The sequence below is a fragment of the Microtus ochrogaster genome, unplaced genomic scaffold (genome assembly GCF_000317375.1).
Source record: "Microtus ochrogaster isolate Prairie Vole_2 unplaced genomic scaffold, MicOch1.0 UNK5, whole genome shotgun sequence".
In the NCBI taxonomy this organism is placed as follows: domain Eukaryota; kingdom Metazoa; phylum Chordata; class Mammalia; order Rodentia; family Cricetidae; genus Microtus; species Microtus ochrogaster.
Window position 1 is genome coordinate 4,356,157 of NW_004949103.1, and position 21,367 is coordinate 4,377,523.

Sequence of the window (21,367 nt, forward strand, 5' to 3'; positions counted from 1 at the left end):
ATGGAAGGACTCCAGAAAGTAAAGGCCACTGGACATCCCAGGACCACAGCAATTATAAACAGGGGCCTGGCCTCCCTCTGTGGAGAAACTTGCAAAAGTAATGAATGTGCAGAAATTCTCAGGCACCCCTCCTGCCCCCGGAAAGACAAGACCTCAACACATGGAAGAGGCTGCTCTTGCTTCTGACCTTGGCCCTTATTGTAAGCCTGCACTGATTCAATTAAACTCATTCACAAGAAGTGTAGCCAGCACCTACCCTGGAGAGCCTGCCTCTTAGTACCTCTTTGGAAGCAATGCCCGGGGTCCAGGAATTACTGGGAGAGAACTCACAGGAGTTGGGCTTGGAGAAAACAGTCTCTTACCCACTGAGTGTGCTGCACCTGGGAGCCTGGCGGGAGATGGGAGGGCAGACGACCACTAACTCCCGCGTGCTGCTTTAGGAGCCTGCAGAGATTTCTTGCTTTCGTTTTGGAAAATCGCACAGCAGAAGCCTCCATAGAAAACTCTAGAAACTAGAAGACCTGTAGGGGGCAGTCTGTGTCCCCTACAGCATGCAACTCACAGGTTCCCTGAAAACCCTCCAAAGCGCTGCCAGTGGGCACTAGTGTGTCTTCCTGCTGGGAAGCCAGAGAAGGCCCAGAAGACAGTCTGTGTGGTCGCTAGAGCCAGGTGATGAAACTGCTTCTACTTTATCATACAAATAGTCATCAAATTTGAGGTTCCTGGGCTGCTGTCAGTGTAACCTGGAGAGTGTGATACCACAGGCGGCTGTGGGCAAGCGTGTGTGTTAAATTGGGCTTCTGTTTTGTGTCAGATAGTCACAAGAAATTAGAATAATAAAAACCATGAGACAGGCGCTCCGCATGTGGAACCGTGGACTCCTCTGAGAATGAGACACCTAACGTCATCGTCTCCACCCACAGCCCAATGGAGGGGTGACATTTCAGTTCTCCTTCAGAGCAGGCGAGGAAATGGATCCAGAGCCATAAAACACTTGCCCAGGCTTACAGAATTGGCATGTGCTGTCATCAGGAATGAAGCCCGGCAGTGGCCTGAAACGTTTTTTTTTTTCTTTTTTATTGATTTTATTGAACTATACATTTTTTTTCTGATCCCCTTCTTCCCCCTCCCCTTCAGCCCTCTCCCATGGCCTCTATGCTCCCAATTTACTCAGGAAATCTTGTCCTTTTCTATTTCCCATGTAGATCAGATCCATGTATATCTTTATTAGGGTCCTCATTGTTGTCTAGGTTCTCTGGGATTATGAATTGTAGGCTGGTTTTCTTTGCTTTATGTCTAAAAGCTACTTATGAGCGAGTACATGTGATATTTGTCTTTCTGGGTCTGGGTTACCTCACTCAATATGATGTTTTCTATCTCCATCCATTTGCCTGCAAATTTCAAGATGTCATTTTTTTTTCTGCTGTGTAGTACTCCATTGTGTAAATGTACCACATTTTCCTTATCCATTCTTTGGTCGAGGGGTATTTAGGTTGTTTCCAGTTTCTGGCTGTGATAAACAAAGCTGCTATGAACATAGTTGAGCACATGTTCTTGTGGCATGATTGAGCATCCTTTGGATATATACCCAAAAGTGGTATTGCTGGGTCTTGAGGAAGGTTGTTTCCTAATTTTATGAGAAATCACCATACTGATATACAAAGGGGTTGTACCAGCTTGCACTCCCACCAGCAATGCAGAAGTGTTCCTTTTTCCCCACATCCTCTCCAGCATAAGTTGTCATCAGTGTTTTTGATCTTGGCCATTCTTATAGGTGTAAGATGGGATCTCAGAGTTGTTTTGATTTGCATTTCTCTGATGGCTAAGGATGTTGAACATTTCCTTAAGTGTCTTTCAGCCATTTTAGATTCCTCTGTTGAGAGTTCTCTGTTTAGGTCTGTACTCCATTTTTAATTGGATTATTTGTTCTTTTGATGACAAATTTCCTGAGTTCTTTGTATATTTTGGTGATCAGCCCTCTCTGACGCAAATCTTAATCACTACTTTATTCCAACTCTTTTTAAAACATAATTTTTACTTATTTTTGAAATTCTGATTTATTTCTACTATGTGTTTCGCTCATATCCATCCACCTCTACCTCCACACAGCTTCCTCTGGTGCCCCCCAATCCGTTACCCTCCCGGTCTCATGCCTTTCTTTCCCAAGTCTTTTTAAAATATTTAAATTTAAGGAAGTTTTTAAAGTGTATGAGTGGTGTTGCCTGCACACACGTCTGTGCACCATGCATACACCACGCCCACACTGGAGCTCGTGGAACTGGAGTGACAGATGATTGTCAGCTATCATGTGGGTGCTGAGAATCTAACTTGAGTCCTCTACGAGGGTAACGAGTGCTCTTAGCTGTTGAGCCATCTCTCTAGGCCCTCCAACTGTTTCCTTTTAAAATGTGTGTGTGGGGGGGGTGCATGCGTAGGTAAAAGCTCAGTTCAACCTTGGGTGTCTTTTCTCAGGAGCCACAGGCTTTGTTTGAGACAGGGTCTCTCACCAGAACCCAGAATTTGCTGGCTTGCTTCGGATGACCTGTCAGTGAGCACGAGGGATGCTCTTGTCTCCTCCTCCCCAGGGCTGGGATTACAAGCAGGCACTGCTGCACGGAAATTTTCCATAGGAGCTAGAGACTGATCTCAGGCCCTCATACTGTAGACAGCACTTTACCAACTGAGCAGTCTCTTCAGGCCTGACTTCAACTCTTTTCTTTAATTTTTTTATTTTTGTTTTTATGTGCATTGGTGTTTTGCCCACATGTGTGTCTATATGAAAAAGATGGATCCAGAGTTACAGACAGTTGTGAACCACCATATGGGTGCTGGGAATTGAACCCAGGTCTCTGAAAGAGCAATCAGTGCTCTTAAACACTGGTCCATCTCTCCAGCTCCCTGATTTCTTTCTTTTTTTTTTTTTTATGTAGGAAGCATAGAAATGACTCTCCCAGCACCTCTGCTGCACGTTGCCTAGCTTTAGGCCAAGAAGAAGCACAGAATACAGGCTGGCTGGTTGCCAAGCAGGAGGCGTTTTTATCCACACTAGCTAGTCCAAGAAAGTTCACTTCAACATGAGCAAAACAGAACCTGGAAGAACCGCAGAGTCTGCTCTATCTCTCCGGTTGGCATGTGTTATCTTCTGCTGCCTCTCAAAGCCATGTGACTCCACTCCTTGCATCTGGGTGAGGCTGTAGGAGGACTCCCCCCAGCCCCCCCTCCGACAAATGTGAGCATCTACACTCACGTGCCATTGCGCTCACTATCTTTCCCTGTCAGCTGTCATTAGCCCAGAAAGCACCAGATGGCTCAAAGGGCACTGAGAGTGGTGGGACCACAGGCTTTGAGGATAAGAATCCCATGATCGCCTGCCTTTGATAGTGATGTGAGTTTTAAAAGGAGCATCCATGGTGTTTGAGCCGCCACTGTGGTGCTGAGCTTGCTACAACAGCTGAGTTTCCAAAGCACAACCCGCCTGTTTCTGAAACCTCACATGACCACTCACGGTGATGCCAGGGTTCGTGGGAGCAAGATTTAGGCCATAGCGCGAAGATGAACAGGAGTGGACATGTGGGCCTTTACCTAACACTTCTTTGTAATGTTTATGGGGAAGGTGTCAGCTTCCATTTGCAGAAAACATCTTGCAGCCCAAGATGGTCTTCAGGCCACTGTGGTAGTGAGATCTAGGCCAACTCTGCACCACCTTTATCTTGTGTGCAATGCTTTGCTTTTCATTGGCCCCACATCCAAGAAGCCTGTACCTATGTCTTGTTTTGTCTTGACACACCCTATTCCATACCTTGGAAACCAGATCTCCACTAAGAAGCTTCTGTCCTTCTATCTTCAGGGATCTCAAGAGCCAGTGAAGACAAGTCTACTGTGACACCATGAGCACAAAATGCTGTGACTATAGAATCTAGTCACATGACCTAGATCTGGGAAGTCAAAAGTGCAGGTAGTCTGGGTTCAAGCTGGACAGCTATGGACACAGGGCACAAAATACCCGAGGTGCATAAGCTGGACATAATACGGACACAGAGGAGCTGCACATGGCCCAGTGGGACCGAATGGTGGCCCAGCTCAGGAGGAAGGCTGTAGGCCAAGGCAAGGGCCAGCTATGACTGGCTTGACCCACATGCTGTAAGTGTGCAATTGGTCCTGCAGCTCGCAGAGGGTTTGAGTGTGCATCAGCAGCTGTGCTTTGCTGCACGGGTGTTCACTGTAGCTATAGCTAAAGGTTCTTCCAGGTTTTAGAGAGGATGAAACCAGGATGGCAAGGAAGTTTCTGCATTTGGAACTAGATGGTGAGCAGACAGAATGAACCCCGTAACGAGTGCTAACTAGAGTCTAAACCGCAAAGCCATGCCCAAGAGGCAGCCTGGGTGAAGGGAAAGAGGCCGAAGGCAGAACTGACCACCTCGACTCCAAGACTTGCTAGCACCTTTGAGTCCTTTTGTGACCTTTGCGATGTCCTGAGGCAGATCAAGTTCCACGTCTCTAGGCAGTGTTCTTGGGGCCAGGGGCCTTGGCATCTGTTTTGTCCCATTTGCATCTTTGCCACTTGCCTGCTGGTTGACTGAATGAGTTGCTTAACCTCTCTGAATCATAGATCCTGCCACTAATGTCATTGACTCCCCTTCAGGGATTTACTGTGAGAACTCACAGGAAGAAAATAAAAAGCCTAGTTCCGGATCTTTAGAGTCCCGCAGTAGAATCCAGGCAGAAGAGCAGCTGGTGGTGGAGGAATCAATATCATTATATTTCTGTGTCTGTAAAATAAGGAAGGTCTAGACACATTTGCTTCCTGGGCCCAAGAATCTATAAATAATTCACCATTACCTCCCAGCCTAAAAACCCAAGGGCCACGCTTTGGCAATAAATTGACCTCTGCAATTCCCTTTCTCCGACGGACGGCAGGAAATGCCAGGCAATGGAAGGCCAATTACTTTGCATTGATATCAAAAAACCTTGCCCGGTTTGTGATATTAATGCTGTTAGATTCATGAAGACCTCGGCAAGCATTCATCTGCAGCGGCTCTCAGGGGTGCCATAAGTATATACAGAAATAGAATACCCTGTGGGTGGTCCAGAGGACTCAGGTGTTGCCTAAGAGAGCCAGATGTACCTGAAGGGCTTGTGAAGTCTCAGCATCAGCAAACAAGGGCAGAAGGAGGAAATGGATAGAGAAGCCCTTACCAGGGCTCCTGGGTATATATACATGCAATCCCAGGGAGGGCAACTTACGTCGCCTGGCTCCCCACACCAGAGTGGCACACAGTAGGTGCTCACCACATCTCAGTGGCATCCCCTGTAAGCAGAAATACTGTTTCTAGATTGGTCTGAGTTTCTTGGCCCCAGCAGTGTCTCTCCCTCCACTTTTCCCTCCTTCCATCTGCCTGGGTCAGCTGTCCTACCTCTCTGATGGTGGTAGTCACTAGTCCCCATCCTACTGAGCAAAAGCTCCCTCAAGCAATGATGACTCTGCTCTTTGCCTGACTGGGGCAACAAAGGCGGTTTCCCAGAGGAGTCTAATGACAAGAAGCTAAATCAGAGATAAAGGCTTCCCAGCTCTAGGAAGCTGAGATTCCAGAGGGCAGAGTGCGGGGAAATTCCACCTCCTAAAACACACAAGAAGGCCCCTTCTGCCAGTCAGCAACCCTCCCAGTTCTGCTCAAAACCAAACCACACCCAGTGGAGACTCAGGGCTCCCAATTTAAATAACATAGCAACACCTTAGAGACAAATCGGAAGTGACAGCCCTGATTTAGAGATGTGCAGTGAGGTGTGAAAAACCCCATGATGGAGACTTCCCAGTGCATGGAAGGATGCACATTATATAAACAACACACTGGTGGAGGTGGGGGGATGTGAACCCCAGGAAACGGCCTCAGCACTAGCATGTCAAAAAGCAGGGCCACTGGATGATGGAGCAGGCTGCCTGGGGCGGCTGCTCACTCTCCCTTTCTTTACTGCCATGGAGTTATTATCCTGGCATAGTCTCTAGACAAGTAAGAGACATGGTCTGGCTTATGGAGGTGATTTACGCCAGGGGTTCTGTTGTTAAATCTCTGGCTCTTTTCCTAAGTCTGTTGCTTTTACAACTGCCAAACAAGACCAGGTGAAAGCAAGAGAGAGGCTGGAAAGGGGACCAAAGGGGAGGAGAGTCTTGGTTCAGAGACGCCCATTCTATCAGCCTGCCAGCTGTTTCTGGCTCAGTGCGAGCTTGTCTCCCAGAAACAACATCCATAGCTAACTGAGCATCTCTGCTTGCACTCTCATTTGGCTAGACTGCAGTCCTTCCTGGAGGCTCTTCTTGGGGGCTACCCCATAGGTCATTCTGCTTGATTCTGCTCTTCTTCAGTCTAGTCTAGACCAAGAGGGGAAGGGGTCCTATTGCCATCACCACTCTGCCCAAGCCTGCAAACAGCCCTGCCTCACCAACGATGGAAACTCATTCCGGCTACCAGAGAGCTGGGTGTGGAGCTCAGACAGCTTACTACAGCTCAGCTTACTACAATGTCTCCATCCAGCCCTCCCTGGCCTCTTGAGTGCAGGCATGGGGAGACCACATGAACCAAGGCATCCATCTCTGCAGCTCTGGCCACCACAAACTCTTTTAGCAGTACTAACAAACCCAGTGTTCTGAAGAGCTCCGTTCTCCTCAGGGGCAAAGCTTAAACAGTATGAATCTGAGGGCATTTGCCGTGTGCGGCATCAGCATCTCTAGCCTGTCTGCATGACCGCTTTGCGAGTCTAGGCCATGTTCAAAGATGTGTGATTAGCATGTAAATTAGTCTCAGATTCCGAGGCCTTCTGCAAGGGCCTCCAAATGCTTCTGGCTTACATGTAAATAGGTGGATGGATGGTGATAGACAGAAAGACAGGTGATGATAGAGATGGTTACTGGGAACAAACAAGCAAACAGGCCTGGGCTATCACTAATAATCTGGCAATAAAGTGAAATTCAAGGAAAGAAACATCACAGGAAGACTTCAGTCCAAGCCAGTCCACGGTCCTTTAGCCTTTAATCCCAGTGCTTGGTAGGCAGAGGCAGGCGGATCTCTGAGTTCAAGGCCAACCTGGTCTGCAGAGCAAGTTCCAGGACAGCCAAAGTTATACAGAGAAACCTTGTCTTGAAAACAAAACAAACAAAAACGAAAGAGACTTCAGTCTGTGTTGGACACTACATAATTTGACCACGTGTGAACTGTTCAGCCAGCTAGCCTTCTGCCAGAAACTAAGTCCTCGGAAGTCCACTGGTACTTCCGCTCTCTCTTAGAACCCCAAACACAGGGTTAGGCAATGACTTCTAGCCCAGTATTTGCTTTGGTAAATAGTTTTATTGGCACAAAGTTTTATTTATTCATTTATATTTTATCTCTGTCTGTTTTCTCACTTGGACAAAGTTGAAGAATTGCAGAAAAAGAGTCACATGGCCTTGCTAAGTCAAATATGTGGTCTGGGCCTTTACAAATAAATGTTTGTTGACCCTGTAGCAGGTCACTGTAAGAGAGCAGAAAGAGGTCACTAGATGATTAGACCTGCGTCTGTCACCTGTGAACAGAATAGGGACAGTACCTGAATTCTTACACAGGACAGACTTACACTGTTGAGAATAGTTTGGTTGGGGGAGAGAGGCCCAGGAAACCACCACCGAAAAAATACCTTGCAAAACAAAACAAAAACAAAAGAAAATCCTTTAGAACTCTTACGTTTCTCTTTCCATCTGTTGGGAGCTCATTTGCAGCAAATGCTCGCTTTGTGTTGGGTCTTGTTCTAGATGGTGGCACTGCAGAAGCAATGAGATCAGAGACCCCGTGTGTGGTGGCATTTCATTTGTGTTTTAATAAATAAAGCTTGCCTGAGGATCAGAAAAGTGAAACATCCACACTGGCCAGCCTTACAGACCAGGCAACAGTAACACTCACCTTTAATCCCAGTAGCCACACTACTTGCCATAGAAACCAGGCTGTGGGGGCTAGAGAGATGGCTCAGCGGTTAAGAGCACTGGTTGCTCTACCGGAGGACCTGGGTTCAATTCCTAGCACCCACATAGCAGCTCAGAACTGTCTATAAATCCAGTTCCAGGGGATCTGACACTTTCACATGAATGCACATAAAATAAAGTTAAATAAATCATAAATATATCTTTAAAAAAAAAGAAAGAAACTGGTCTCTGGTGGTGCACGCCTTTAATCCCAGAACTACAGAGGATTATAAAATGGGAGGAGACCGCTCTCAGACCTGCGTCTTCACGAAGCTTAAATTTTAAAATAGGAAGAGAGACAAGAAGCAAAGACCTACCATCTCTGGTGGTGTCAGATACTACCAGTACTACAAGGGGAAATAATTTGAGGGAAGGACTCGAGAGGCGTGGAGAGGTGCCAGTCCACAGGGGCAGGCTAGGGAAAGTGTCACTCAGAAGACAGATTTAAGAAGAGGGAGTTGGATATTGGAGAGAAGGCGCCAGCTATGGAGCAGAAAGTGCAAAGGCCGCGTGGTGTCTGAGGGTCAAATGGATGAAAGAGATGAGGAGAAAGCTCCCTGTGTTGAGAACGCTAACGAGGGGCCGGGTTCCCCAGCTGTGCAGTCATGGAGATTTGTGTGGAGGAGAAACTGCTGAGATCCGGCTGGAAACAGAGAAGCCCATTGGATGTCTCTATGAGCTAGGTAGGCTACAGAGAGAACTGGAGGAGAAGGGGTTGGCAGCCATCATGGCCATCAATCCCCACCTCATTAGAGCTTCCCACCTCAGCAGGTTCAATGGTTAAAGACAGTGACAACTTCCTGCAAGCTTGGATAAGGTCTAACGTGTGTCAGACAGCTCTCCTGGGCCTAAGGGGTTCTTCAAGGCTAGAGCTTCAAGTGGCTCTTACATACACGCTCTGCTCACATCTACTGGCTTGAAGTGACCACAGACCCTCTGTGGACACATGAAGTCACATGGGCGTGTTCTCGCCAAAGGAGCTCTGGGACAGGGCAGTCACAGTCTGGGAATCCCTGAAAGCAGGTTGAATGGGTTCAGTTAGAGTAATGGCATTGAGGGAGAACTTAGAACAATGGTGTCTCCAGGAAGCTAGACATACTCGCCTCCACTGGCCGCTATCACATGGGATTAGCTGAGACCTCTGGCAGAATAGTCAGGAAGACAGAATGTGTGACTGTGAAACCTGGTTAGAACAACCAGAGCCCAAGTGTGGTGTGTGTGTGTGTGTGTGTGTGTGTGTGTGAAAGAGAGAGAGAGAGAGAGAGAGAGAGAGAGAGAGAGAGAGAGAGAGAGATTATATCAGAAAGATTATACCAGAAATAAAAGAACTTCTTAAGGTCAGGCCTGGGTGAGAGTCAGGTCCAGGGTCCGTTACTCTGTGGATTGGTCAGGCAGCAACACACTGCCTCCCTCTTGGTAAGTAGCTGAAGCATGGATTCCTTCTGGGCCTTGTCACTTGGACCTTCAAGTGAAGCCAGTGACCTGACCTCAGGAGGCAGTGCCACTGTGTTTGAGCCACTGTCCACAGCTGCAACTTTTATCTTTCAGCTCCTCTTGGTGGCAACCCCTGCCACCCTCTCCGGACATCTCTGTCTTCGTGTGAGTTGTTCCTCCCTGAACTGCCTTTTCCCTCACAAGGTCCCTGTGCCTTAACCTCCTGCCATGCTCCCATCTGCACAAGACACCCTCCTATGGAGTGTACTCTGTTCCCAGCCCCTGTGGTGGCCTCATTTTCCCAGTCCTACCCCTCCCATGGGGCAAGAGATGATGCAGGGACCACTGGACACTGAGCAGGGTCTTTCCAATATCTTTCCATCTCTCAGCCAGCTCAGGTGACGTTTCACCATGTTCCCACTGAAACCACTCCATGGAAGAGCTGGGATTCCCTCTGCAAGACTGCTGGCTCCAGCTCCAGGGAGGTCGGATTGGGAAGAGCCTCCTGAATGGTCCTCAGTCCGGCTCCCCTCTTGGGACGCACAGCCTGACCTCTGGAGGCCTTCTTAGATGGTCCAGTCTCTGCTCCACTTCCTTTTCTATACCTCCTTAACCACACCCCAACAATGACTCTAGCCTCCTCAGAACTCCCTAAGTAGACTCGATCCTTCCACAGTCCTAAGCTCATGGATCCAGTAAGCCAGCTCTTTGACCAAGAAATGCTTTGGGTGTCTGTTGTTGCCAGTGTCAGGGAACCTCCAAGATCTGGCTGTGAGGCTTGTTTATCCTTCTACCCTGTCATCTGACCACACAATGATGCCAAGGTAAATGTCCCACAGAGCGTCATGAGGTATCTTCAAAACTACAGATCGTCAGGACTTTAGACAGAACAGAAAAATGGGTGATATAAACCAAGAGGCTTCCTGAGAGAAATTTGGGGGTGCTTCTCTGTCTAATAACAAAGTCAGAGTTCATATCATGTTTTTACATGGGCCGCTCCTTCCAGCGGGTACCTCGAGGGAGGGAAGAGCAAGGACACGGTGTATGTGAGTCCCAGGCTGTAGAATCCTCAGTTTGTCCCCCAGAGAATGACCACTCTCCTGTTATGGACACTCTCACTGTCTCTGTGCTCACCCTGTCCCTCAGCTGGCCATGCCAAGTGTCCCTATGCTTTAAGAACCTGGCACTGGTGGCTAATGACAGGGCTTCTAAAGGTCATGGGCTGGATTCAGACAGACCTGCCTTCTCCTAGCTGACCTTGGGTGAGCTGCTGTCTTATTGCCACGGGATGATGTTAACATCAAGGAATCAGTCCCTCCACCACCAAATTCCCATGTTGAAGTCTTAACTCCTTGGGTCTCCCCTCATGAACCTGCTGTGGCTCCCTAGTGCCCAGAGACCAAGGTCACGCTCCTGGACTGCAGATCTGAGTTCTATTTCTTTTCCTCTCTATCTTTTCTCTTTTAGAATGTTCTCAGTCTTTGGGGCTTCTTCTGTCTCACCGTTTGTTTTCTCAGTACCAGGGATTGACTCTGGGGCCTCACCTGTGTTAGGCAAGTGCTCTACCACTGAGCCTCAACCCTAGCCTCCTCCACTGTCCACCCCTCTTTCCATCTCATCTCCTCATTCCCCTTGGCACCTGGCAAGTCACTATTATCAGCATGCCACCATCTCCTGACAGCCAGGCCCTGTGTGCTTTGTTTGCCCATCTCCGTCTCTGGCACCACTGGACATGCTTCCGGCCGTGCTGGACTCAGCTCAAGGGCTACCTCCTCCAGGCTGTCCTCCTGCCCTCCAGCATGTGACAGGTACTCAGTAGCTATTTGTGGAGCGAATGACACACTCATCCTCTTCCCTGTGGTGCATGGGTCAATGATGTCATCTTTCCCAGGTTCAAGTCTCTCTTGGATCTCTGTTCCACCAAGGCCCCACCCTCTTCTGTGATTACCCTGGTGAACTTTACAGACAAAGCAAGAGTCCAAATTCCAAGTCGTTTTTTTCCCCCAGAGATGAATCCAGCTAAGTCAGATTCTGATCTTGAAATGACAAAATCAAAGATGCAGACAGCTGCAAGACACCTGGAGGAGCCACCTTACATCATTTTCCCTAGTGGCCTTTAGCATCAGAACCCATTCTTGCAATAACTTAGCTAGCACCCCAAATGTCAGCATCAACACAATGTTTACAACCCAGATCTGCCCTGGCACAGATGGAGCCGGCAATCTATGCCACCTGTACCATCTTGGAGACTCACCAGCCTTGGTTCCTCCGCATTTGACCCAGGAGGATACTGGCACTCAAAGTTTTCTATCTGTGTCAGGCTGCCCCCAACGTGCCCAGTGCTCCACCCACCCTTAGCTCAGAGCCTTTGCCCAGGTTTCTCTGAATCTATAACCTCTCAGCCCCACCCTCCACCTGTAAGCCTGGGCTCAGCATCAGCCTCTGCCCCTCCCCTTGCCACTTCTCTCTTGCCAGGAACCAGCAGCAGAAAGCCTGGCCTCTGGAAGACCTTCTGCTACCATCGGCAGAGCTCCTGGAATTGATCTCAGACTCAGACTCAGGAGCCAAGGATGAGTCATAACAGGTGGCTCTGAGTGTGGTTAAAAATTAAATTTAAAAAGACAAGTCAAAACGTTAAGCTCCGGGCTCCTTAACTCTCTGCACTGATATTAGAGCCTGCAAGCCCTTTGGACCTGCGCAGCTCCCACTGTGCCCAAGTGCCCTAAGATATCTCAGTGCAGCGACGAGGAACTGACTCTGCACCCCACCCCTCAACACACCCTCTTCTACTGTCACCCTGTTTTTACTGGTCATGCTTCCCATCAACTAAGCACTCAACCCGTGTTTCCTGCGTTACAAATGGCCTAACGCTGGGCTTGTGACCTGAAGGTCTCTATGTGAGCGCAGCGCCCTCTGGCGGGCAGATCGTACGGGCACTCACCGGCGTGGGCGCGTTCACCACGGAGAGGTTGTACCCGTAGAGGAAGGATGATCCGAAGGCTCCCACGAGAGCGGCCACGACGAGCGACCAGGACCAGTCCTGAAAATGGAAAAGAAAGAGTCATCTTGTGGTGCCCCCTTAATGGGAAGGCAGTTCAGAGGGAATTCAGGCAGGAAAAGATACAGGTTGGGGAAGAGGGTGCTGCAGGCAGTTTCCGCCCTGAGGTCCCTCCACATGGTTGCCTTTCTGCAGGATTGCCTGAGGGTCTGCAGGATTGCATGGATGTGGCCACTAGATGTGGTTTGATCCAGGAGAAGCAAAAGACAAAGCTTGAGCACTACTGCCAGACCACGTTCTAAGCGCTTTCATGTTTTATCATTCTTCCTCTGAATGCCTAGACTAGTCAGTCCGGTTTCTATCAGTGTCATGGCGTGTGTGTGTGTGTGTGTGTGTGTGTGTGTGTGTGTGTGTGTGTGTGTGTGTGTGTGTGTGTGTCGCGCAGAGCTGTCCCTGGTGCTGCCTGGAGTCCGAGTTGGTTCCCATTGCAGGAGAAGTCTCTTCACCAGCACAGCTGACTCTTCAGCTGGGCCTGAGAAGGGTGATGGCCACACAGATACACAACCATGCACAGTTCTAGACCAAAGCATTAGCTTGCAGAGTGTAGGAGCCAGCCATGATAAGCTAAATATGAATAGACCACCCAAAGGAAGTTCTTTTCTTCCAACCATTATCAGCTGCCGGAGTAGGACTCGGTCATCGATAAGTTTAATAGAGGCCCGAGTCTCAGTAGTTTACCCTGAAGCAATACCTGGTTGCAGGAAGGACCATAAACTAAGATTACCTGAACACCACCCAAGGACAAACCATGCCTAATGTTCCAACCGCTGTAGATAGGATCACCTGCCAGCACACAATCACCAGGACACCCCCATACAATCAGGGGCCCTGAACCTCAGAAACCCCTCACCCCCACCTTTATTACTATAAAAAAAAAACCCAACTCTAACTGAGCTTGGGGCTCTCTGCTTATTCCAATGCGTTGGACATGCAGAGAGACCAAGTTTTCAAACTTGCATAAAATAAAGCCTGTTTACTTTTACATACGGGACTCGGTCTCCTTGTTGGCTTTTGGGTGACTTTGCGGATTTGGGCATAACACAGAGCACTCAGACCTGCAGGTAGAGATGCCAGGCTTATGCTGAGAATGTGGCACCTGCGTCCAGGTACACCTGTCCCAGGCTCATCCAAGAGGACCACAACCAGGAACTGGCCATTGCACACAAACACCTGGGAACTGGAGCACAGACACAGGCCCGCTGCCTGGTAGAGGAGACCAGGGCATGCATTTCGTAGGTATGAGGTTCTGGCCTCCCCTCCCCACCCACGTGCACCAAGGGTGTACCAAGACAATATCCAGTTTAGAAACCTAGATTGAGCACACATATAGTTTGGAAGGTGACACTGGCCCCTAACATCAATTCCATGCTCTGTCCTTAGTCTCTCTTTGCTAGGCTCCCGTAATACACAGTAGTGGGCATTTGAGCAGAGCAGTAGCTTTCTGGGATTCAACTTGTCCATCTATAAAATGAGCTTTTAATAACAGTACTGCTGCCGAGAAACCAGTGTGCTGCTCGACACAGCCAGTTCTCAAAGAAAAACAAAATCTCTTTTACTTTCCTCTGGTCCAGCCTCTGCCAAGACAGGCAAGCTTCGACTTTCCACCCTGTCCACTGGAGCCCCACTGCCAAAGCCCCTTCCTCTGGGAAGCCTTCTGAAAGCCAGCTATGTGCCCTGCCTTGTCTCTCGTGTCTCTCTCTTTGATTCAACTTTGGATCCTAACCGTGCACCTTTCAGTGTTGTAAGCTTTGACCGGTTACATGGCCATGCCTTGACTGGGCTTCCTTATGTTTAGGACAGGGTGATAATAGAGTTCACACCATAAGTGGTTTGCATAAGAAGCGGAGAGCCTGGCTCTGGCATGGTGTCCCTTGTCAGGCTCCAAGGGGTGGAGCTTGTCTTGAGGACTGAGGCTGTGTTGTTTGTCTTCCGTGATCTGGAGCCAAGCCTGCTGCTGAGGCAGCACTGAGTAGATGCTGGTGGCATGGTGGAAGACAGGGGGTGGGGGTTGTCACTCCAGGGATGAGTGGGCATTACCAAATAAAATGAGCCTAGAGTAGTGCTGTGCAGTAGGAGGGGCTTAAGTCCCTTCGGGCTCTGAACTCAGAGACCACTTCCTTTGAACTGCCCAGTATCAGCTATACTAAGCATTTTTTTCTAGGCCCTGCGCCTCCCCCTGGCTCTCATCCCTGATCTTCTTAAGGGTGGACTGCTCCCATCAGGTCTGGAGGGGTCCTGCCAGGCAGAGAAGGATGGCAAGTGGAAGCCATCTCCTGCCTCAGCCCCTCTTCTGGGGGTTTTCTGCTTCTCTGTGGCCTATTGGTTCACTGGTCCTGTGTGGCCTGCTGTTGCCCCACCCCCACCCCCTGCCCACACTTCCCTCTGAACCCAGGAAAAGATGGCCAGCCCTAAGCAAGCCTGAGGTGCTGTCCGCCAGGACCTCATTCTCGGTGCACCCACAGGATGCTGGAGTGGAGGCCCCGGAATCAATAGAGGCAGCACAGAATTTAAACTCCAGCAGTCCTGCTCCCGAGTGTTATGCTACACAGCTGCCAGACACGCAGACACGGTTGAGCTCCTTCCCACAGCAGCCACCCAGGCCTGGACTCCCCACAGCGGGGAAGCCGGTCTGTGTTTACCTTCTTCCTCCTCAGCAGCCGGTGACCCACAGGCAACTCCCCAGGGCAGCTGGTATCATGTCTCAGGGAAGCTAAGGCGAACTCCCTGACAGCCATGGTTTTTTGGTTTGGGGGGTTTTTGTTTTTTTTCTTTTTCTTCCTGGCTGCAGGACCCTGGGCTTGCCAGGGCATCGCTACAATGAGGAGGCAGAGTCCGCAGGAAGGGGGGCAGAACAGGAAGTGTGGCTATGTGATCATGCCTGAACAGGAAGCGAGCAACATTGCTCCCTTTTCCCCAAGCAACTGAAGAGTCTATTAAAAAAAAAAAAATCTGGGGTGGGGGAGAGGGAGGAAAAAATCTGCTCTCCCCAGGCACACCCAAGTCATTTTTTTTTTTTTTGACATTTTTTTTCAAATGGTTGTCTCTTACAGGGCCAGAAGTCAGGCTGGGTCAGCTGGCACAAACCTAGAGAAACTTCCTAAGAATTAAAGCCAAAGGCTTAACCTTAGAAGCTGGGTGAATTCCAATGCTGACTCTTCCACTGTGTGTCCACAGGCAAGTCCTGACACTTCTCTGAGCTGCCACTCTGCCAAGACAAAATGGAATATCGATCTTTTTCTAAATGTCCTGCACAGTCATTCTGCCGCTCAAAGCAGACAAGTGGTTCAAGCAGCCTGCAGGAATGTCTGTGGACCTCTCTGCAGGCCCCAGCCGGCTCAGGGAAAGCATAAAGAGACAATGGCATCATGCACACCAGGACAGCATGAGAATTAATTCATTCTGTGGCCAGTTTGCCCCAGTGGCAGTCAGAGAAGTATCTTCAGTGACCCATGGTCAGGACAGGCAGTATATGTGCTCTGAGAGTCTGGGAAGGAACAGAAGCAGGTTTGGTCAATGCAGAATGCCTAGGAGATGAGGGGTGGGGTTCAAGTCCTCACACAGACTCTGAGAAGCTAGCAAGCTATGTGTAGCGGGAAGGACACATGGAGATCAGGAATGCAAGGAGAACTGTGCTGGGGCTGGGGACCTAATTGTCACCTACCCCTGAAGGCATCCAGCCCCACAGGCACATCAAGGAGACAATGATGCCCAGGGTAAGCAGCTGGTCTCTGAGCAAGAAAAACCAGCGTTGGTCCTCAGCCAGGCATTCATGGAGCCCAGGTAGTCACTCAGTATGACATTCCTCAGCTAGAGGACATATCCTGCAGGCACAGATAGCTGATGCAGGTGTCTGTTGTGGAATATTAGTTGAAGATGTGATACATTTGTTTATGCTGTGGGATATTTGTTTTAAGGATGCAAAGATGCATTGCATTCTTTTATGTTGAATTTGTTTACCTCTGTGAAGCTGGGTTACTTTGTCTGTCCACAACACCTGATTGGTCTGATAAACAGCTGAATGGCCAATAGCAAGGCGGGCGAGGAATAGGCAGGGCTGCTGAGCAGAGAGAATAAATACAAGGAGAAATTGAAGCTGGAGATTAGAGGGGGGAGGAGTGAGAAAAAGGAAGGAAAGGGGGGCTCCAGGGACTAACCACCCAGCCACACAACCACCCAGGGAGTAAAAAGGAAAGAAAGATATAAAAATAAAGATAAAAAGCCCCAAGGTAAAAACGTAGAAAAGAAATGGGTTAATTTAAGTTAGAAAACCTGGCTAGAGACCAGTGGTGGTGCTGGCACACTCCTTTAATCCTAGCACTTAGGAGGCAGAGGCAGGTGGATTGCTGTGAGTTCAAGGCCAGCCTGATCCACAAGAGCTAGTTCCAGGATAGGCTCCAAAGCAACAGTGAAACCCTCTCTCAAAAAAACACAACCAAAACCAAAACCAAACAAAAAGCTGGTTAGAAACAAGCTAAGGCTGGGCATTCATAAGTAAGAATAAGTCTCTGTGTATAATTTGTGAGCTGGGTGACAGACCTCAAAGAGTTTAAAAAAGAATACACTACAGGTGACAGGCAAAAAGACTAGATAGCTGCGAAAGAGAGAAGCAGAGAATCGGGGACTGCCACACCCCTACACACTAAAGACTTAACAGTCATGGCCTCATTTCTTCCTTCACCGCCACCGAGCGCTCCTTAGTGTACTGTTTTCTCACTGCAACAACAGATCGTATCAGCCATTAAAATCTTCTGAAACAAGCTGGGTGGTGGTGGCACACACTTTTAATCCCAGCACTCGGAAGGCAGAGCCAGACAGATTTCTGTGAGTTCGAGGCCAGCCTGGTCTACAAGAGCTAATTCTAAAGCTACAGAGAAACCTTGTCTCGAACAAAAACAAAACAACAGCAACAACAAAAAACTTCTGAAACTTCATCAGGTGAATCCTACCCCATTTAAAGTCCCCACAGAGGCAGCCCAGTTCAAGGGCACCAGGATCCGTGTGGTTCACTTACGCGTGCAAGTACAACCAGATATACTAGTTGTACAATAATGAGGAGCTTTCTACCCCACCCTCATCTTGCTTATCATTAAGAACAGGATACGTAGAGGTCAGATATTCCTCTTCTGATGGGCTATAGCAAATTGAACCTTAGAGGGTTGCCACAGTGACCTAGAGACGATCTCTACATTCCATATCTCTGTCTCTCTCTTTCTGTCTCTCTCTCACTTACACACACACATGAGAGTTGGCTGTTATTATGGTAACAACAGAAAAGAACCATAGGAGGCCGGGGGGGTGGTGGAGACGAGGCTCAGATTCCTTGAACTCTTCACCTACTGTGCGGAAACACATGGATATTCCCTGACTTCCTAGTGTCTCCATTTCTATTCTTTGCCAAGAACAACAGTTTGACCAAGAGAAGTGAATGGGGGAATCCGTGTCCATGCAAAGGTCCCAGAGGGGTGGCTCTGGCTGGCTGTAAGCTCTTCCATGTGGTTCAGAGAGGGACAGGAAGGGCTAAGCAAGGGGACCGTCCCAGCTGCTAAGTGTTAGGTTTTAGCCAATCGGACTTGGTGTTCCCACCATTTTACAGACACTATCAGGCACCCCATGGTGGGTTTGGGTGGGGAGAGGTCTGTGCTAGGCCCCCTGGGGCCTCCAGACATCAGGCTATGAGAAATCCCAGAGGGGAGACCACTCTGTCTCCTGCAGAAGCTCTCTTAGCAGATTCTGGGTTCTTTGTTGCTACAAAGAAGCAAACAGCCTGTCTAAATTTGTAAGGCAATCTTCCTCAGTATCCTAACTCCTGGAATATAACAGGCCACTAGGAACTTAGAGACCTCAGACACCACTGGCAACTGAAGTACCTTTTCTCTCTAGCGACACCCGTAGCTGCTAGATTGCTCATTTCCCCACGGTAGAAGGGAAATGAGCATTTCCTAAATGCTCTAAAGCAGTCACCAGCGTCTTCTCCAGTGCTCTGATATTTCCTATCTTCCTTCCCTCTTCTTCTGAACCCTTAACACATCCTCTCTGATATTAAATAAATCCCATTGCCTGAAGGTATCATCTTTTTCAGTGTCCTCAATCCTAATGGAGACCTTCTGCTGAGGAATTCCCAGAGGCAGAATTAGGTTGAGCACAGATGGATTTCAATGCATGCGTATTGAAATAGCGTGTGTGCGTGCGTGCGTGCGTGTGTGCGTGTGTGTGTGTTGTGTGTGTGTACACACAGGGTCGAGGCCAAAGTGCCTTCCTCTTACCCTGTACCTTATTTTTGGAGACAGGATCTCTCACCGAATGTGGACCTCCCCAATACCTTTATGCTGGATGACTAGTGGATTCCAGGGACCCACCAGTATCCTGTCCACCCTGTCTCAGCACCACAGTTACAGATACGCACCCCCCAATTCTGGCTTTTACTTGGGTTCTATGCAGCAAGTGCTTGACCAACTGAGCCATCCTACCAGCTCCTCAATGCATCCTTAAATTTAAGAACAATGACCAAACCGTTGTCATCATCAAGGTCCCCTCTTCAACTTTTGGAATGGGGACCCTCACAGCAAGTCCAGAGAACCACTCGTATAACAGGACGTTGGTGACCGTGTCGCTGCAGAGCCCATCCCAGACCTATAAACAGTCCACAGCGTCATTCACAGCTGTCCTCTTGGCGCTCTCTGCCGTTGCCTCCCCAGCCCCCTCCCCTGGAGGGGCAGCGAGAATGAGCAGGAAGGACTGCCCTGTCCTGGCTGCTGAAATGGCCAGGTAAGAGGAAAACAAGTTAATAGGACTGACCACCTTCCTCTTCTGCTGGCTTTCTTTGTGTTCTGCTGGGTCCCTCTCGTTGAACATCATGGTTGGTTTTTTGGGCCTTGGGCTTCCTCTTATTCCTAAGAGCAAAACAAAGGATGACATTTAAAGAACCATCAAAGATATATAAGACAGGGGGATCCAGCAACACACTCATTACTCCAGCTACTCAGAAGCTAAGGCAGGAGGTCACAAGTCCAAGGTTGCACAGTGAGTCAAGGTCGGTCGAGCAATTTAGTGAGAACTTATCTCAAAATAAAAAGTTTTTTAAAGGGTTGGAGATGTAGATCAGTGGTAGAACACTTGCTTAGCACGCATGAGGTCCTGGGTTCACCCCACAGTACTCTACAAAAAAGAGGAGGTCACAGGATGCTCTCAGGCAAATGGAATGAGACATTGCTCTGTCCTCATTTGACCCCGGATCCCCAGAGGACCCAGTCACCTCCTGGCACAACTCTATTTAGGAAACATGAGACAGGGCTGTGTTTCCCATACCAGCCTCATAGCTTAGGGAATGCAGACTGTTCCCTCATAGGAGCCCCACTCGGAAGGTCATGCTCACAAAGGCACATGCTGGAAACACAGACTGTCTGTCTCCAGAGGGGAAGCTGAAGCCAGTGGAAGTTGAGACAAAGTATCGGTCTCGCCTGTCAAGTTGGGAACAGTCACCAAAACCATAACCTAAATCACAGAGTGACAAAAGTGGGAAATGTTGCCAGTCTTCTAGAGTTTTTTTAAAAATGTTTTAGCGCTTCAGGAGGATGTATATGTATTAGCTTAACTTGTCACAGAGTTTGTAAAATTTATCCTATGATAAGAAAAAAAATGAGCACAAAGGTTTTAGTCCAAGATATTTATTGCGACATTTTCTATGCTAGAAAATGGTAGTTGCCATAGTGACTGTGTGGTGTGTTGCAGCAAGGAGCCCTCACCCTTGCATAGCACAGCACCCAGAAAGACCCTCTGCAAATCAGAGTGGAAAGACTCTCGAAGACAAAGCTCCAGTCTTTCTGTGAGTGCTGGGGCTTTAAGGGCTGTTGAGGGGTCTTCCGCCCCTAATTCAGGGTTGGTCAGTTTAAACCAACACAAGGAGGCTGATAGGGCCAAACTTTGGAGTAAGCATGTCCTGAGCCTGCCTTGAAACCATCAGACCAATCCAGACCAGTCCATAGGCAGGGAGCCCTGCTGGCAAGAGAAAAAGCCCAAAACTACACCAGGCCTTCAGGTTTTTGTTTCTGGTCAAGAGTATGCAGAAGAAGCAGCAAGAATATCATTTTTAAAAATCCGCTGTGGCTCCTTTTTCTATCCATCTGTCTACTGGGGATCTGTCTAAGCCTTGTAGCAGGAAAGTTTATGTATGTCATGGTTCATCCATAGTGGAAAGTATGTGTGTGCATGTTGTGTTGTGAATGTGTTGCGTGTGTGTTAGGTATGTATTATGTCTGGTGTGTGTGTGTGTGCATGCATATGTGTGTGTATGTTATGTTGTGAATGTGTTGCGTGTGTGTTAGGTATGTATTATGTCTGGTGTGTGTGTGTGTGCATGCATATGTGTGTGTATGTTATGTTGTGAATGTGTTGCGTGTGTGTTAGGTATGTATTATGTCTGGTGTGTACATGTGCGTGTTCTGTACATGTGCGTGTTGTGAATGTGTTGCATGTGTGTTAGGTGTGTATTATGTCTGGTGTGTGTGTGCATCCGTGTGTGTGTACATGTTGTATTGTGTGTATGTGTTAGGTGTGTATTATGTCTGTTGTGAGTGTGTTGTGAATGTGTTGCTTGTGTGTTAGGTGTGAATTATGTCTGTTGTGAGTGTGATGTGTGTTTATGTTTTTTGTTATCTATTGTGTATGCTGTGTGCATTGCTTTTGTGTGTGTGCACGCGCGCACCAAGGCTAGAGGTCCATGCCAGGTGTCATCCTCAAATGGCCAACATCTCTCACTGAATCCGAAGTTCACAGATTTGACTGGTCTGGCCGCTCAGCAAGCTCCAGGGATCCTCGGGTCTCTGCCTCCCGTATGCTCAGGTTACTGATGTTACTGCAATGCCCAGCTTTTTACCTGGGCGCTGTGGATC

General features: G+C 48.6%; 1 protein-coding gene across 1 annotated transcript in view; it reads right to left on the reverse strand.

Moving 5' to 3' along the window:
• Slc2a9 (solute carrier family 2 member 9) overlaps positions 1-15,285 on the reverse strand; it is a 127,276-nt gene extending 111,991 nt beyond the window's left edge. Inside the window, exons 1-2 of the mRNA XM_005366032.2 lie at positions 15,119-15,285; positions 12,363-12,461 (exon numbers count right to left, since the gene is read on the reverse strand). Of these exons, the coding sequence (XP_005366089.1) occupies positions 12,363-12,461; positions 15,119-15,214 (195 nt within the window). The 5' untranslated portion in view covers positions 15,215-15,285. The remainder of the gene's footprint in view (positions 1-12,362; positions 12,462-15,118) is intronic.
• Between the last annotated feature and the right edge of the window lie 6,082 nt (positions 15,286-21,367).